At 39.1% G+C, this 14416-nt stretch overlaps 5 protein-coding genes across 9 annotated transcripts in view; 2 read left to right on the forward strand and 3 right to left on the reverse strand.

Annotated features, from left to right (window-relative positions):
- Window positions 1-2789, reverse strand: part of LOC103384521 (transketolase) — a 10470-nt gene extending 7681 nt beyond the window's left edge. Inside the window, exons 1-4 of the mRNA XM_008318064.3 lie at window positions 2572-2789; window positions 1023-1140; window positions 648-761; window positions 454-551 (exon numbers count right to left, since the gene is read on the reverse strand). Of these exons, the coding sequence (XP_008316286.1) occupies window positions 454-551; window positions 648-761; window positions 1023-1140; window positions 2572-2678 (437 nt within the window). The 5' untranslated portion in view covers window positions 2679-2789. The remainder of the gene's footprint in view (window positions 1-453; window positions 552-647; window positions 762-1022; window positions 1141-2571) is intronic.
- Window positions 1-7319, forward strand: part of nsun5 (NOP2/Sun RNA methyltransferase 5) — a 21491-nt gene extending 14172 nt beyond the window's left edge. Inside the window, exon 5 of one of the 3 annotated variants that reach the window (XM_025059662.1) lies at window positions 7185-7319. In XM_025059662.1, the coding sequence (XP_024915430.1) occupies window positions 7185-7228 (44 nt within the window). In that variant the 3' untranslated portion in view covers window positions 7229-7319. Of the gene's footprint in view, window positions 1-1901; window positions 2553-6364; window positions 6498-7184 lie in introns of those variants that run through there. The other 2 variants (XM_025059661.1, XM_025059663.1) reach the window with 2 other exon arrangements.
- The window catches only part of LOC103384526 (ER membrane protein complex subunit 3-like), a 629629-nt gene that overhangs the window by 576084 nt on the left and 39129 nt on the right, over window positions 1-14416 (reverse strand). The window lies entirely within an intron of this gene.
- dcp1a (decapping mRNA 1A) lies at window positions 5745-11170 on the reverse strand. The gene is made up of 9 exons (XM_008318065.3): window positions 10969-11170; window positions 10646-10686; window positions 10130-10257; window positions 8461-8527; window positions 8190-8328; window positions 8002-8088; window positions 6976-7548; window positions 6644-6883; window positions 5745-6486 (listed from the first exon to the last, which is right to left on the reverse strand). Exons 1-9 carry the CDS (start codon window positions 11098-11100, stop codon window positions 6406-6408), a joined length of 1488 nt encoding a protein of 495 aa, XP_008316287.1. The 5' UTR covers window positions 11101-11170; the 3' UTR covers window positions 5745-6405.
- cacna1db (calcium channel, voltage-dependent, L type, alpha 1D subunit, b) overlaps window positions 11893-14416 on the forward strand; it is a 37378-nt gene continuing 34854 nt past the window's right edge. Inside the window, exon 1 of the mRNA XM_025059644.1 lies at window positions 11893-11941. Within this exon, the coding sequence (XP_024915412.1) occupies window positions 11908-11941 (34 nt within the window). The 5' untranslated portion in view covers window positions 11893-11907. The remainder of the gene's footprint in view (window positions 11942-14416) is intronic.

Here is a 14416-nt window from a genome sequence, read left to right on the forward strand (position 1 = left end):
GGTTTGTGCACAAATCGGATAGAACAAAGGAGATCCTGAACAGGCTGGCATACGTAATTCTGCACGTTCCTTTGGAAGGATAGATGAGTTGAGAGGGCGAGGCACAGATGAGGGAGGGGCTGCACTGTGCATGTGTGATTATTAGAGCAGAAACAATCGAGTGCACATAGGCAGCAGAGAGAGAGAGAGAGAGAGAGTGAGAGAGAGACAGGATGGTTATCTTGGACAACATGTACACCATCCCCTGACTGTTACAGTACTGTTTCCTCTGTAACATGCAAAATGAGGTCTACTATCCATCTGTGAGCCGTGCAGCTGCATGTGTCAATGGCCAAAGGGTTTGTTTCCTCTTCGCACTGTGCATTTTTGAATGATTGTACAGTAGCAGTTGTCTGTGTGTGTGTGTCTGTCTGTGTGTGTGTGTGTGTGTGTGTGTGTGTGTGTGTGTGTTACCTGGCCTTGTCAAAGTACTTCCCAGTGTAGGCCATTCCACAGGCAGCTCCCAGTCCCTGCCCTAGAGAACCAGTGGCCACATCCACAAACTGCTGCTTCTGTTAGATCACACACACACACACGATTTAGCCAAAGATTTTCATCACTCACACTCCTTCATCAGAACCTTTTCATAGACCTGTCTGTGACCTCACCGGCACGGGGTGTCCCTCCAGAATAGAGTCCACTTTCCGCAGGTTCAGGAGCTCATTCTCCTTCAGGTAGCCTGTTTCTGCCCAGACAGCATACAACACAGGAGCAGCGTGACCCTGCAGAGGTTTAACATCTGTGGTTAGAGTGACCCCAGCTCTGGTATTACAGTAATACTGTATATTATTAGTAGTATTGATGATATAATATAATGGTTTAAACAATAAGTCTCTTGTGACTTCTGCAGAATAGTTCAGAATTATGATCTGATTCTGTTGTTAACGTGGAACCATTTTATAACAACATACCATTAAAACATGTATCTTTTAACCTTATTTTAATACATTTTCTTCACATTTTGAACCACACATATGCGTCACCTTAGAGAGGATGAAGCGGTCATTGTTGGCGTTACGTGGGTCTTCGGGTCGGTACCTCATGGTATGAAAGAAAAGCACCGACATGATGTCTGCCACACTGGCACATGATGTAGGGTGTCTGCAAGCAGAGGGAGGTGGGACGGCCGTGAGAGATAAGGTACACACAACAAGAACGAGTTCAGATCAAACCACACCTTAGATGCCAAAGAGACAGGAATAGACAGAGGGAAGATGCAACGCAATTTGAGATTAATCTGGGGGATTAACTCATGCTGTATCAAAGGTCATTTAAGATTTCTCTTTCTTCTCGACACACGTCACTGTAGCAATGTACTTGAACATGTTAATGTAGTAGAAAAAAAACATTATTCCAAGTGTTAGAACATGTCAAAGTCCAACCAATCAGTTTTGTTTTTTTTTCCACATTATTGCTTTTACAATCAAAACACATACCAGTAATATCTCACTTAAGCCTTCTTCATTAAGGATGCTTTCTTCCTGGGTGGAAAATTATTTATTTAGAATGATCAACAAGTGATAATTAAAAAAAGGCCACACATTCAGTTTCTGGTCAGCAACTGTTTTTTAAATTGCGCTTATTAGTACTGTATTCTTGCGGAGGATCTTTTTAAAAAAACCTGAATTATAATTACAGAAAACAATAATGTTGTAAACTGTACTCATTAGCACCATCTACAGTTAGAGCTACATTTGGGCTTACTTCCATAGAGCTTATTATCAGATTTTTTACCAAATTTTAACGTAAAAAAAAAAACAAAACAGGATTTTAATTTTCTAATTTCTTTCTCAAGAATGAGAACGTGGTAGTGTTTTATTTTGAAGATACACGCCGGATGTAGTTTTGCTTCTTTGTTCCAGGCTGCTTGGTTATGGTGTGACAACACGCAATCCCAGCGGCTCACGCAGGCGCGGCAGAAGCGCAGTCGTGCGTTTTGTGGGTCTTTTCCCCTGCCTGCTCTCACCACGACAGCCCGTGGGTCCCATCACAGGCTGAACACGAGCGGAATCACGCACAGCTCCGTCGGCTGCTCATATGGTTATATAAGCTGTCGGAGCGTGCGCAGTAGGAGCGGGAGCGGGAGTGCACCTGCAAACGTTCCTGACTGAACTGTTATTCTCTGAACACAGGTGATAATTTATAAATATTGTTCCAAACGTAACATGCACGTGAAAGAAAATCTGCATGACAACTAAACTGCGCACAAAGTTGGCGCGTGTCTGTATTAAACAAATTGAAAGTATTTACGCCTAAACTGGTACGTACTAGTGTGTGAGAAAAAAGTAAATAAATAGTTTGACTGAAATAACACCATTCGCACATTGTTTTCAGCCGACCTGTTATTGGAGAGAGAAATTCCATGTGTTTTTATTTAGGCGCTTGTTCTGAACAGTTCTGCCTTGTCACTCAACACGTACTGGACACATACACAGTACAGTAACTGAACCCGACCACGACCCATCTGTTCTTTCCAACTACTCCACACCTGCAGCTCGGTTCACTCTCTGACTCTGTCCCTGTTCTCCTTACCCGCTGCCAGCTGCAGTTGTCGCCTTGATGGAGTTGATGCGGAGCCGGTTGGCAATGTTCCTGAGAGCCTGCAGTGTCTGCTGGTCCGGTTTGTGGTAGTCCTCCATCTGGCCGAATAAACACACACTCACACCACGCACTTGATGAATGAATGGAGTGAAGAGTTAAAAGTCCACAGAATGAAGAAGGACGAGGATGCTGGCAATAGTTAAAAGGGGGCAGTGCCGATGGACGTGAGGAGGTGCAGCAGGAGGAGGAGGGAGATGTGGTTGTGGAGGAGGGGGAGGAGGCGTGTTTGAAGGCTAAACCTAATGTGGATAATCTAGGGTTAAAATGAGCCTCCAGTTAAAGCAAACTGTGTGGCTGGAGCTCAGCCAATGGGAAAAGGCGCTGGGTGTAGAGGAAGGATAAAGACACTTAAATTTCACTCGGAGTTAAATAAGTTGAGGTTTCTACCTCCGTGTGTAGATTGGTTATTCACTTAAACCCTTCAAAGAGTTGATGTGTTTTCACTGACAAACATAAGACAGACTGATTAAGACACATCTCTGCTTGTTTTTAGAAAAAACTCTGAGGTTACAGAGGGTACTTGTACTTTATTGTTGCTAATTCAGATATATTTTTTTTTAAATGTTCCGAGTACGTTTTTAACTAAATTCTATTCTATATATATATTATATTTTTAAATGTTCCGTTTGTTCTCCCATTATCCTTGGAGTACGTTTTTAACTAAATTCTATTCTTAACTGTCTATTGTGAAAATTCTAATATGAGAAAAGTGTTATATCAGCTGTATTAAAATGGGGAGGGAGGGAGGGAGAGAGAGAGAGAGATTTGTTGCCTTTATACTAATGGATTTTTCTTGTAAACAACATCATCACCTTGAAGTCATAGCTTTCACATCTGTTCAGCAGTGTCTGTTGGGCTTCTGTAGGAACAGTGTAACAAGGACGATCACAGTAACAGTAACACATTATATCTGCGCTCACTTATATAAGTAATGGTCATTTATATGCCATTACAAGTCCAGAAGTCCAAGTGAAAGAACCTAACGGTCACTCTAGTAAGCTGAAGACAGAAAACGGAAAACAAACAACTGACCCTCTACAAACAAGGTTAATCAGAAAACAGACAATCGATTAGCTAAGTCAGCTTACGCTTCACTTTTGTACGTGCACGGCAATTATTACGACTCAACATCCATGTCCGTAACGTGTGGGTTCTGGTCGGTAAAAATGAAGTTACTGACATTTAGTGGTTAAATGTTGGAATTGCACAAAACCATTGTAGTAAAGAAGGATTTTTTAATCTATTAGTTGGTAAGTTTGTGTTTGTGAATAGTGCACAGACAGATTGGATGAAATGTAGATAAAAATGTGGATTTTAGGCCAGAACAGACCTTAAAGTAAAAAGTGTTTGGTTTCTAGATAGATAGAACTTTATTATTCCCTTCGGGAAATCTTTGCAATGACATCTAGCTAACGTCCAAGGTGGTCTCGCTTTGTAGTTCATTCAAATGCCTTGTAACTGTTTGGAGCTGTTACTGGTGTCGGGCCCTCAGAATATCTTTGTTGCTTATACTGTATTCAGTTAACCCAAGCAAAGGACAGAAACATGTATTTTCAAAACTTTATTATAACAAAATAATTATAGCAATCCAAATTATACAAAGTGACATCAAGTATTCAAAATAAATTCAATATGGAACAAATGTTGCAAAATTAAATCTCTGGCCAATTCATATTAATTACACCGTAAAAGGTAAAATAATCTAAAAATCTTAAATATATGACCACAATTAAAACCAATCTTAAGATTTTATTGATTCTTGTGTGTGTGAGTAAGTGCTAAAGGTGGGGACAAAAACAAAAATACTTTTAGCTGAAGTGAATTGTTAACAGGTAAATAATAAGAAGGAATGACGGGACTGGCATGTAACTAACAAAATTCATTTGAAATACTGCATCAAACCAAGTTACAAAGTTTGCCTAATTTCATTCTTTCCAAAATATTTTAAATTGCACATTTTTTAGGGCCAACTGAATAAATAAAAAAAATTCTGCTCCTGACGTGGTTAATAAAAATGGTAACGTCACACCTGACATAACTGAAATCTAATGTGATGTGGGCGGTTCAGTCAGCTGCCGTTCATATACTGTAGCGGTACCATTTGTTAAAAAGCGATACAGCTTAACTTGCATGTTGTTACACCATTTAACACTGTTGTTGTGCACATATGTATACATGCTCTACATGTTTGTCCTACTGAGGTTAGCCTGGATTTAAGTTCTGGTTCTGCAGTAGCATTTTACTGCAACTAAAAACAAACAAACAAAAAACAACAACCAATCACTTCACATATTTTTAACTTTTTTTTGTGTGATTTTGTTGTTTCTTCGAAAAACAAACTGAAAAAAGGAAGAGGAGGTAGCTTAATATTAATTATCATTGGTTGACGTTACTGGTGTAAGAATAGAGGGAGCTCAACAGCGACCTCTGGTGTAATTTATGATTCAGACGTGACATTCAAACTTTTTAGCCACATTTGTTGTTTGTTTGTATCAGTTGTGTTGGTCACTGTGTTATAGTTATGAAAGCCAATCACAGAGCTGCATCTAAGTGGCCATTTTCTCAATCATGTTATTGCGTAGCCCACATTGAGGGCAACAGTAAAATCCATCATGGTAGACTTTCTATCTGGAGGTTGTTGTGTGTTATTTCAGACAAGGCCTCGAGTCATGTTTGATGTGGACTTGTTTTGTGTAGTTATATTTTCAAGGCTGTCAGGCTCCAAAACTCTGTTTTTCCATCATGAAATACCCACGAGAGGCTGGAGTCCCTGAAGGCATTGTGACAGTGGACACTCATTGTACATTCTTTCTCAGCAACATCAAGTTGACAAGTTCAGGAGGGAGTGCAGAGAGATGTGTTATAAAAGGAAATGTATATTATTTGTATATATATATTAGGTTGTGCGTTGTTTTTTATCAACATCTTAACATCTGTATAGTTGCAAAAGAAAATAATCTGCTGGGAGAAAAACAAACTTTATCCTCACAGCATCAAGTGCTGTTTTAAACATATACTACAAGCTTACTTTTCCTTCCACCTGTCTCCTTAACAGTAGAAAGGAAAAAAAAAGAGCTTTTGATGCATTTCTTTGTGTAAACTTTTCATCTTCCACCTGTCTCCTTAATAGTAGAAAGGAAAAGGAAAAAATTCAACAAGAGCTTTTGATGCATTTCTTTGTGTAAAGAGTCCAGCTCAGATTTAAAGTTTAAGGTTCAGCCAGAAAAAGACAAGTAGTCCTTTTTTAACACCACCAAGTGGAGTTTGACTGCAAAGACTCGAAAAACAAAGTTTTTAATTCCCAACATTGTCTTGAAACAGCGCAAGTGTTTCTATACACCTGTGCTGTGAGACTCTGCAGTTTGAAACTTAAAGATTCAGCCCACGTGAAGTGACCTTGAGGTCACTGAAGCTCCTGCCCAGTCCCTTTTAGACCTAGAACAGCTAAAATTCACCACCATGTGGCCACAAGTTTAATAACAGTTAGAAAGTCAAAATAAATCAAGGCCACAGTGAGATTTTTCCCCCTCAAAGCTCCCAAACACAGTGGTTCTGGAATCTTAGTGATTTTATCCAATTTGACCAAAAAGGCATCAGTGTTCAGTGGAGCCCCACACACGCAGGTCTGAGCCAGGACCAGAAAACATGCTGTATAGACAGACTAGTACTGAGGGCTGCAGTCAAATCAAACACCTGTTCACTGCTCGTCGTTAACTCCTCACAGGTCACACAGATGAGGGTGAAACCATGATGGTTGAAGTGGGACTATAGCTTCATGCTGCTGAAGTCCTTGGACACAGTCTGCAGGTAGGCATCATAGATGGCACTGAGGAAATCTGGGTCATTCTACACAAAGAGAGATGGGGGCAGTAAATAAATCAGATCAGCTGGGACTTCTCTCTTTTGAGGTTAAAACATTTAGCATGGACTTCTGGAGTCTTTAGTGTTGTAAAAAAAAACTGGTTGATAAAGAATCTTTGGCTGCTGTTTATATGTCGTTTACCTTGATGAGGTGGATCAGTGTCTCCTGAAGCTGTGTTCTGCTGCATAGAGCTGGCGGAGGCTCCACCCCTCCAACAGTACATGGTGAAGGCTCAGACAGAGCAGGTAACGCCACTGATGCTGCCAGTGCTCCTGTTGTCGTTGTGGTCGCCTTACTGGTTGACTGCTGAAAAGCGCTGGGAGAGAGAAGCAGCGACATTGGTGGTCCTGGAACAGCAAACCCTGGACTCATGGACACAGCCTGAAAAGAACGAAAAGACATAGATGTGGTGAGACGGATCTAGTTCAGATCGGTAAACACTAACAATACAGCAAAATAGAAAGTCAACTCACAGAGAGTGGTTTAATCAGGTTCGGAGTTTGAGAGAAAACATCTATGTCTTTGCTCTGATGAAGATTTACTTTAAGCTCTTGGAAGCTTTGTGGTGGCACCAGCGTGCTGGGCAAGAAGCTGGGTGCAAGAATTTGTTTGTGGATGTCAGAATTCACAGATGGCACCACTGCTGGTTTTAGTGAGCTCAGTATTTCTTGTCCCAAATTAGTTCCAGAAGTCGATGTTGATGCGGGAGGAGGAGGAGCAGCATGAGTCTCAGGAGGAGGCACCACGAAAGGTGAAACTGAGCCCCGGATCTGTGGTTCTGACAGTGGAACGACAGACTGGAAAACAGGGCTGGGATGAAGTGCATAAGGAGCCGGAAGCAGGCCCGGGACCTGGTGTTGCTGGTTGGATGCAGGGATTTGATGGTTTGAAGTGGGGTAAGACTGAATCTGAGTCAAGGTAGTAGACGGGCCACTGGAAGAACTGGGGGCATTCTGTGCAGGCATGGCAGGTAAGGAGGGGTCCTTAGGCAGCGAGGAGCCAAACAGTTCCTCCACTGTGATCTGCTTTACTACTGTACGAGAGCTCTGGTAGATGGAAAAACATAAAACTTAAATCCTGTATAACGGAAGAACACATCGACAACACTGATTGCTTGCTGTGTGGTGTTTCTTTCTCAAATATATACTGTAAGTAAATATTCCAGCCTCTTGTATTTAAATACTATAATTACTGCATTTTCTTTTCTTTTGAGTTGATATTTTAAAGTGTTTGATCGTTTGATAAAAAAAAGCATTATTATTATTACATCCTCGAGTTGATTTTTTAAAGTCATTGATTTTAATCAATGTTTGATAAAAAAGCATTATTATTATTACATCCTCCAACTAATAATCAGCTACAAATTGTGGCACAAACTATCACCAAATATCTATGAGTGGTTATACATAAAAAGAAAAAAAAAGAAAAAATAAACAAGGGACTGCAGGGTTTGATATATATATTGTGTATTTCGTGTTTGCTTTGTGAAGAGTCTTCACCTTTTCAGACTGTGCTGTACCATGAAGTCGAGCTGCAGTGCTGATGGCTGTTTTAACTTGAGAGTCTGTAGGAACATCTGTTTGAGTCTACCATGAGAGAAAGTGAGAGATACAGTTCTTATTCTTTAGTTAGTAAGTAAAATAAGTAAAACATGTTTATACCAGCAGGACCATATTCGTCTCCTCACCCTCTGATACTCCTCCTTGGCTTTACTGAGCAATTCTAGGATGTCAATGGGCCGGGGCTCTGCAACGCCATTGGTTCTTCCCGACTCTCTCCTCTCGGGTGAGTCTCTCTTGGCATGGTCTGTTTCTTGTTTTACAATCCTGGGGGAGAGTGAATGCTTCACACATGAACTGAACACCCAAAGGTTACTTGTTGTCCAATTAGGGCCTAAATACCCTTATTGACTGCAAAATGTTTTTCCCATTTAGAACCACAAACATTAGTCTGCTTACTTGACCATCAGCTGGGCGATACGATGACAGTCCATCTTATCATAAAACCAAATGCTATAGATGCCCACTGCAAGGAAAATAACAACAATTTGTATAAAAAACCCAACAAATTTTAACACAACCAACTCAATGGTCTAGTTTGTATCTTGCACAATGGTATTGTTTTGTCTTAATTGTAGTTGCAGTCATAACACTAACAATTCATGAATGGATATTTAATATACAATGAAAGTCCCAGAGATGCACATATAAAATACTATTACCTGCTGTTGAGTTACTCTATGGTAACTGTATTGTTCACCCAAGAGTCTAAGCACAACTTTGTTTCTTTAGCACAGCTATATGTTAAGTTTAGGTAAAACAAAATGAAATTAGGTATTTTCTCTAATCATGTTAAATGTTAAACAACACGCAACTATTTGCTATCAAAAAAATTATACGTCAGCATTTGTAGCTTGTTAGTATGTTATATTTGTACTGCTTGTGTGTCATGTGTAGCACTGGCGTATTTAAAGTCCCTTTAGAGTTTTTGGTAACCAGGCAACCAGCTTGTTTGCCTCCTTGCAGCCACCGCTGCTACTGAGGGAATTACAGAGTGGTGTAAACAGGTGTTTGTGTGTGTGTGTTTGGCAGATTTATATTGTATTCTCTGGTTTAAAGTCACCCTGTCAGCATCACGCAGCAGGTCCAGCAGGATGCAGAAAAACATCTTGAAGATTCTACATCCAGCCTATTAATCCACTTGTTGTTATCTCTTTTTTGTCGGTTGGACTGAAGCCGGTTTGAACAACTACCAGAGGACCATCAGCAAGTTGCATGACTGAATCCTGGGTAAGAGATCTACGCAAGCAAAAAGAATCAACCACCGTCATATTGAAAGAGACACTGTCCTCTGTCTACTGATATGCCTCTGGTCTGAATACTAAGCTGAAACTAAGTAATATCATGCCATCCATACCAGCTAAGCTAATAGTGGGCAAGGCTAGTCCAAAAGGGGAACAGTCTCCTCTGACGCTGACTCTCGCCATGTTATTTTTCCTGATAAGCAAACAAATGGGTAAACAATCCAGTTCCTTATTTGTGGCCTTGATGAAAGTCTTGTTCAGACTTCTGGTGGATTACCTCGGAGGAAGCGCCGTCAGCTATTTTCTCAAATTCTGAGAACTCTCAACTGTCTTCTCTGCTCACTCACTAAAGAACATTTTCCACAAGGATACAGACAGTGGTGTCCAGGTGCTGACTGGCAGCTCCAGCAGCAGCAGCGATGTACAAAGTAAGCTAAAACCACTTCAGTCTGTTTGAGACAATGAGTGAGAAAATCACTTCAGAAGAAATTTTCCTGCTGGATGCAACTCCAAGGGATGAAGTTGGCTTCAAGCAGAAGGGGCAGGAGATGGTCCAGAGGACACTGAGGAGGTGTTTGTTTGGCATTTTCAGAGGTACTGTATGACTCTTCAAAATCAGACAGTAAATATAACTTCACCTTTTTGATTTCAATACAAAAATGTATGTCTTAAAATCTTATAATATATATAGAAATATAACCATTATATGCAATAAGTAAGAGTAGATGTGAATTTCTGACATTTCCCTGATGTGATAACCTGATGTAAACACAATTTTCTTTCACAAATACAATTACTATACAAAATATAAAGAATATACTCACAGTTGCCATTTCTATAGAGCAAGAAGGGATCTTGTAGTTGGAACTCTAGGTCTTTGTTGATGGGTTCCACAAGGTTCTCAGTGCTCAGTCGGTTCATTATGGTAAAGCCATGGTGAGGAGAGGCAGACCTTAGAAAAACATGTAAGATGTAAGTTTTCTTTCACTTGCTTTTAAGATTCCAATGTTTTTACTTTACTTTGTTTATTTTATAACCCCCATCCCCTTTTTTATCAATATTATGAGCCACAGAAATATTTGTATAAATAAATAATTTTAATAGCATATTATTATAATTAAAGTCCTAAAATAAAATACTTGTTTTGTATAGTTTTTTAAAAGGGTTTTGCAAAAGTTTTAATAGCACCGTGTTTTAATAGGAGGAGGAATTAGCAACGAGTCAATTACTTTTATGACCCGGCCACTTTGTCTTCTTTTAAGAAATGGTGTGATGTGACTTTGAAACATGTGTTTTGTAGGACGTCGTGATGATTTTACATTACCAAACAGGGCATTTACCTGGAGTACACGAACAGCGTTCCCTCAATTTCCGTCTTCTCCTGAAATGAAAATTAACATTAATTGACGATAACATTAGTCGCCACTCTGACCCTGGATTATACAGGATGAAATAACAGTGTTTTATAACAATGAAATGGTGATGATACCACCAGGTACACACAAGTAAATTAATATCCGAAATAATAATTGATACGTCGCACTGTTGTCACAAATATCGCAGTTTTCCTAGTTGCTGTTTTCTGAGTCTGTGACCAAGTGTTAGCATTAGCATACCAATTAAGAGCACAATCTATTTAGTGTCTCTTTTTTTACAAACTCACCCATTCGTTCGATTTTGAATTGAAATTGTAGAGCGCCACCTGGCCTGTGACGTCTAGCAGTTTGTTTATATACGGGTCTTGTCTCTTTAGGGCTGCTAAGCTCATCATATGTCCTGCATTTACCGTGTCCATTTTGGATACGATTGTTGCTCCCGCACGGCCCGATTTCTGCAGACACTTGAAACTTCCTGCTTTGCCCGGAGATGACGTGTGGAAAAAGCTAAGCTATACAGAATTGTTTCAATGCGAAAACGACCACTTTACGCAACACACTCTGGTTCTAATAATATAATTCTACAATCAGTATTACTCAGTTTTGTTGTTGCATCACACAATAAGTTATATTGTGTGATGCAACGACAAAATAGCTTTTAGAGAAGAAAAAAATTCACTGTCTGTAAATTAAAACTGTATAATACCAGGCCTAAGCAAGTATGGGCGCTAAAATTAATCAATTATGAATCATTTACTACATAAATGTATACAATAATGATAAATATATAATATGTTTGATCATATTTAAAACAAATGTCTTCAGTTGTGCTCAAGTAAAAATATGTAGAAAATGTCCTTTAAAACAATTCTCAGTAGGTTCTATATCTATACAATTCATTTTTACATAGCCTGAAACCAATCTGAAACCACTAATGGGTCCAAATGTTTAACAACTTCTTGTATTTGAAGTGTGTGTGAATAGTGCAGGTATTTGTTTTTGTTCGAGTTGACTACCTGAATCACCTGTCCGTAGAGTGTGGGAACACTGGGATTACATTGGAGGATTACGTTCTACTGTAGAACTCTTATCCTTCATTCAGGCACAGGTAATCCTCTCATTGCTAACCTTCTGGTGCAGCCTTGACAACTCATTTTCTCTCCAACTGATGTGAAGGTAGGACAGACACGCTGCTATGGGGTCCCAGAGAGGAGTCAGGTGACATAATGCGGTGCATCATTAGGGGAAGACCCCTGAGGGGTAAGTTTAGGGGCCTTGAATTAATTGTTTTTTAGTCTTAACAGTGGGGATTTAAATGGGGGAGGTGATGTTTATCCTGTCAAGACAACATTGGCAGGAGAAAGTCACAGCAGAGCCAACTATTCAGCTTATTCTGGTTTCTTGCAATTACAACTGAACCATGAATGTAACTGTTAAAATAATAATTGGTGTCAAAGTCGTATTTATTGAATGCCCAGATTTGCTCAAAAGAACAGCTATGGGTGCAAGACTATTTTTTATGGTTGCTTAAACCATAATTTTAGAATATGAAGTGAATATGAAGTGATTAATAATCAAACAACACTTTGTTTACTCTTTTCTTTAATTGATTTTGTCTTTTTATATTCATACAGTTGTTTTTAGCTAGTTGTGAGTTGTGCAGTAATCAAAATGATCACTCACTTGCAGTAACCTCTTACCGTACAATAATAGGCTAATTCTGTCCAAAAAATACCATCTATTAAGTTATCAAACAATAAGTAAACTGACTTTTAAACTGACTTTTGAATTATTTGTATTTGAATCAATCACAAAATTAATCCACCATATTCCTGTCTTTGGAAAAAAACATGTGTCTATGGTTTGACTGGGGCTAGCATATTTTATTTTATTATCGATGTATTAATCTACATCGTGTTTTGTTTATTTATTTTAAGGCAACAGTTCAAATGTTATTTTACGGTTTTGCACTCTTATCAATTTGATTTTATATTTACCTGTATTTTCTCCTAAATAATAACTTTATTGTCGTAACATTACGACTTTATTCTCGATGTCTGTTTTTTTTTTCTTTTAACGGTGGTCTTAAAACTCCGTACGTACAAATCTGCGTAATTTCCTGAAAATCTCATATAAAAAAGTCTCTCTGAGAGACTTCTCCACAGGTAGCTGTAGCTCCATCCTGTTTTCCCTCCCCCTTCACTTCCCACAGCCTCGGTGCGAGTTTAGAAATAGGAATAATCTGAGTGACTGCTGTTGTCTGGAGCGTCCTCTCACATCCACGGTGAATGTGCGCACAGACACCCGGATGTGGCAGAAATGTTGTGCGCTGCTCTCATGGTTCACACCGGTAAAATAGTTTACAATTCAAGGTGAAGGGTCTATGGTTCCGAACCTTGCGTCGACACCTGTGGATTTTTTTCCTGCAATGAGTCGGATGTAAAAGCGCGTCTTTTTTCTTCTTCAATGTGGATTCGAGGATGCAAGAAGCAGATGAACAGTCCGGAGGTAAAAACCGTTCGTGGATGGAGCGCAGGGAGGAAGGAGACCGCTCCCTGGTTTATTCTTTGGATTTTGAGCTGTTATGCGTCATAATAGATTATATATTGTTGAAGATAATATAACCGATATATCTTGACATGTTTTTTCCTACAGTCCATTATAATCTCTGAAGACACGTGTTGCATTCTTGGATGTGTGACAGATGTTCTGAGTCTCTAGGAAACTAGTTGCCACTAATGTTGTCATGAAAATGCTTTTTAAAAAACAACGTTATTTTTAATCCAGCATTTAATTGCATTTAATCTCTTGACCACGTGACAACTCGTGGGAGATGCTTCTGCATCTGTGCTACCGTCGAAATTTACAGCATATGCGGTCACTCAACTTTTAAAGAAAAATTCAGCAAGTTGTTCGTTTGCGTTTAGAAAACGATTCACGTGATTTAAAGGCAGTGACACATGTCGAGATACAGTGAAGAGCCGAGTCAGATCATCAGAGTTGACGTATGTCCAAAATCTCTGAGAAGTTCTGGAGAATTTCTGTTTCCTGCCAGAATCACCACCACACACTGACTGACTAATGACGGTGTCATGTATTCATCATTCATCATCATTCCTGTCTTTTCAAACCACATCTAATGACTTTGATTGTGGGTTTGAATGCAGCTACATTAAAGTCTACTTTAATAATATTCATATTGTTTTGTTACTAATATTATTGATGGATTGCTTTTCAAACGTCTTTCAAGTGCTTTTATATGCAGCAATTTTATTTAACAAAGGGCTTCCCATCACAACAGCATGTAGTATTTCACTTGACATGATTATTTAAGTTAAAATGATTATCCTCCTTAAAATGATCTCCTGATTTAGACATAGCACAGAGCAATAATTTGTTGATTTGAGTAAGTAATGCTCTAAACCTTTGAATGAAGTTAAAACTGTCACATGAGAAGTTGTCATGGCAACAACAAAAGAGTAATGAGGAGATAAGGTATAGTTAATCCTCACAAAGCAAGAGAAGGACGTGCCAAGTCTTCAAAAATGTTTCCCACTGTTTCCCACAATGCAAAATATTATTGAGAAATTCAAAGACGTCAAAATGACATGCCAATGTAGAAAATAGAACATTTCATTGCTAAAAAAAGGAAATCCTAAATTAACTACTAAAGTTGTAGAGATACAATAACATGTGAAAAAAAGACAGTTTGTAGAGTCGTCCACAGGAATGGAC

The sequence above is a fragment of the Cynoglossus semilaevis genome, chromosome 10, assembly GCF_000523025.1.
Source record: "Cynoglossus semilaevis isolate Cse_v1.0 chromosome 10, Cse_v1.0, whole genome shotgun sequence".
NCBI classification, from domain to species: Eukaryota; Metazoa; Chordata; class Actinopteri; order Pleuronectiformes; family Cynoglossidae; genus Cynoglossus; species Cynoglossus semilaevis.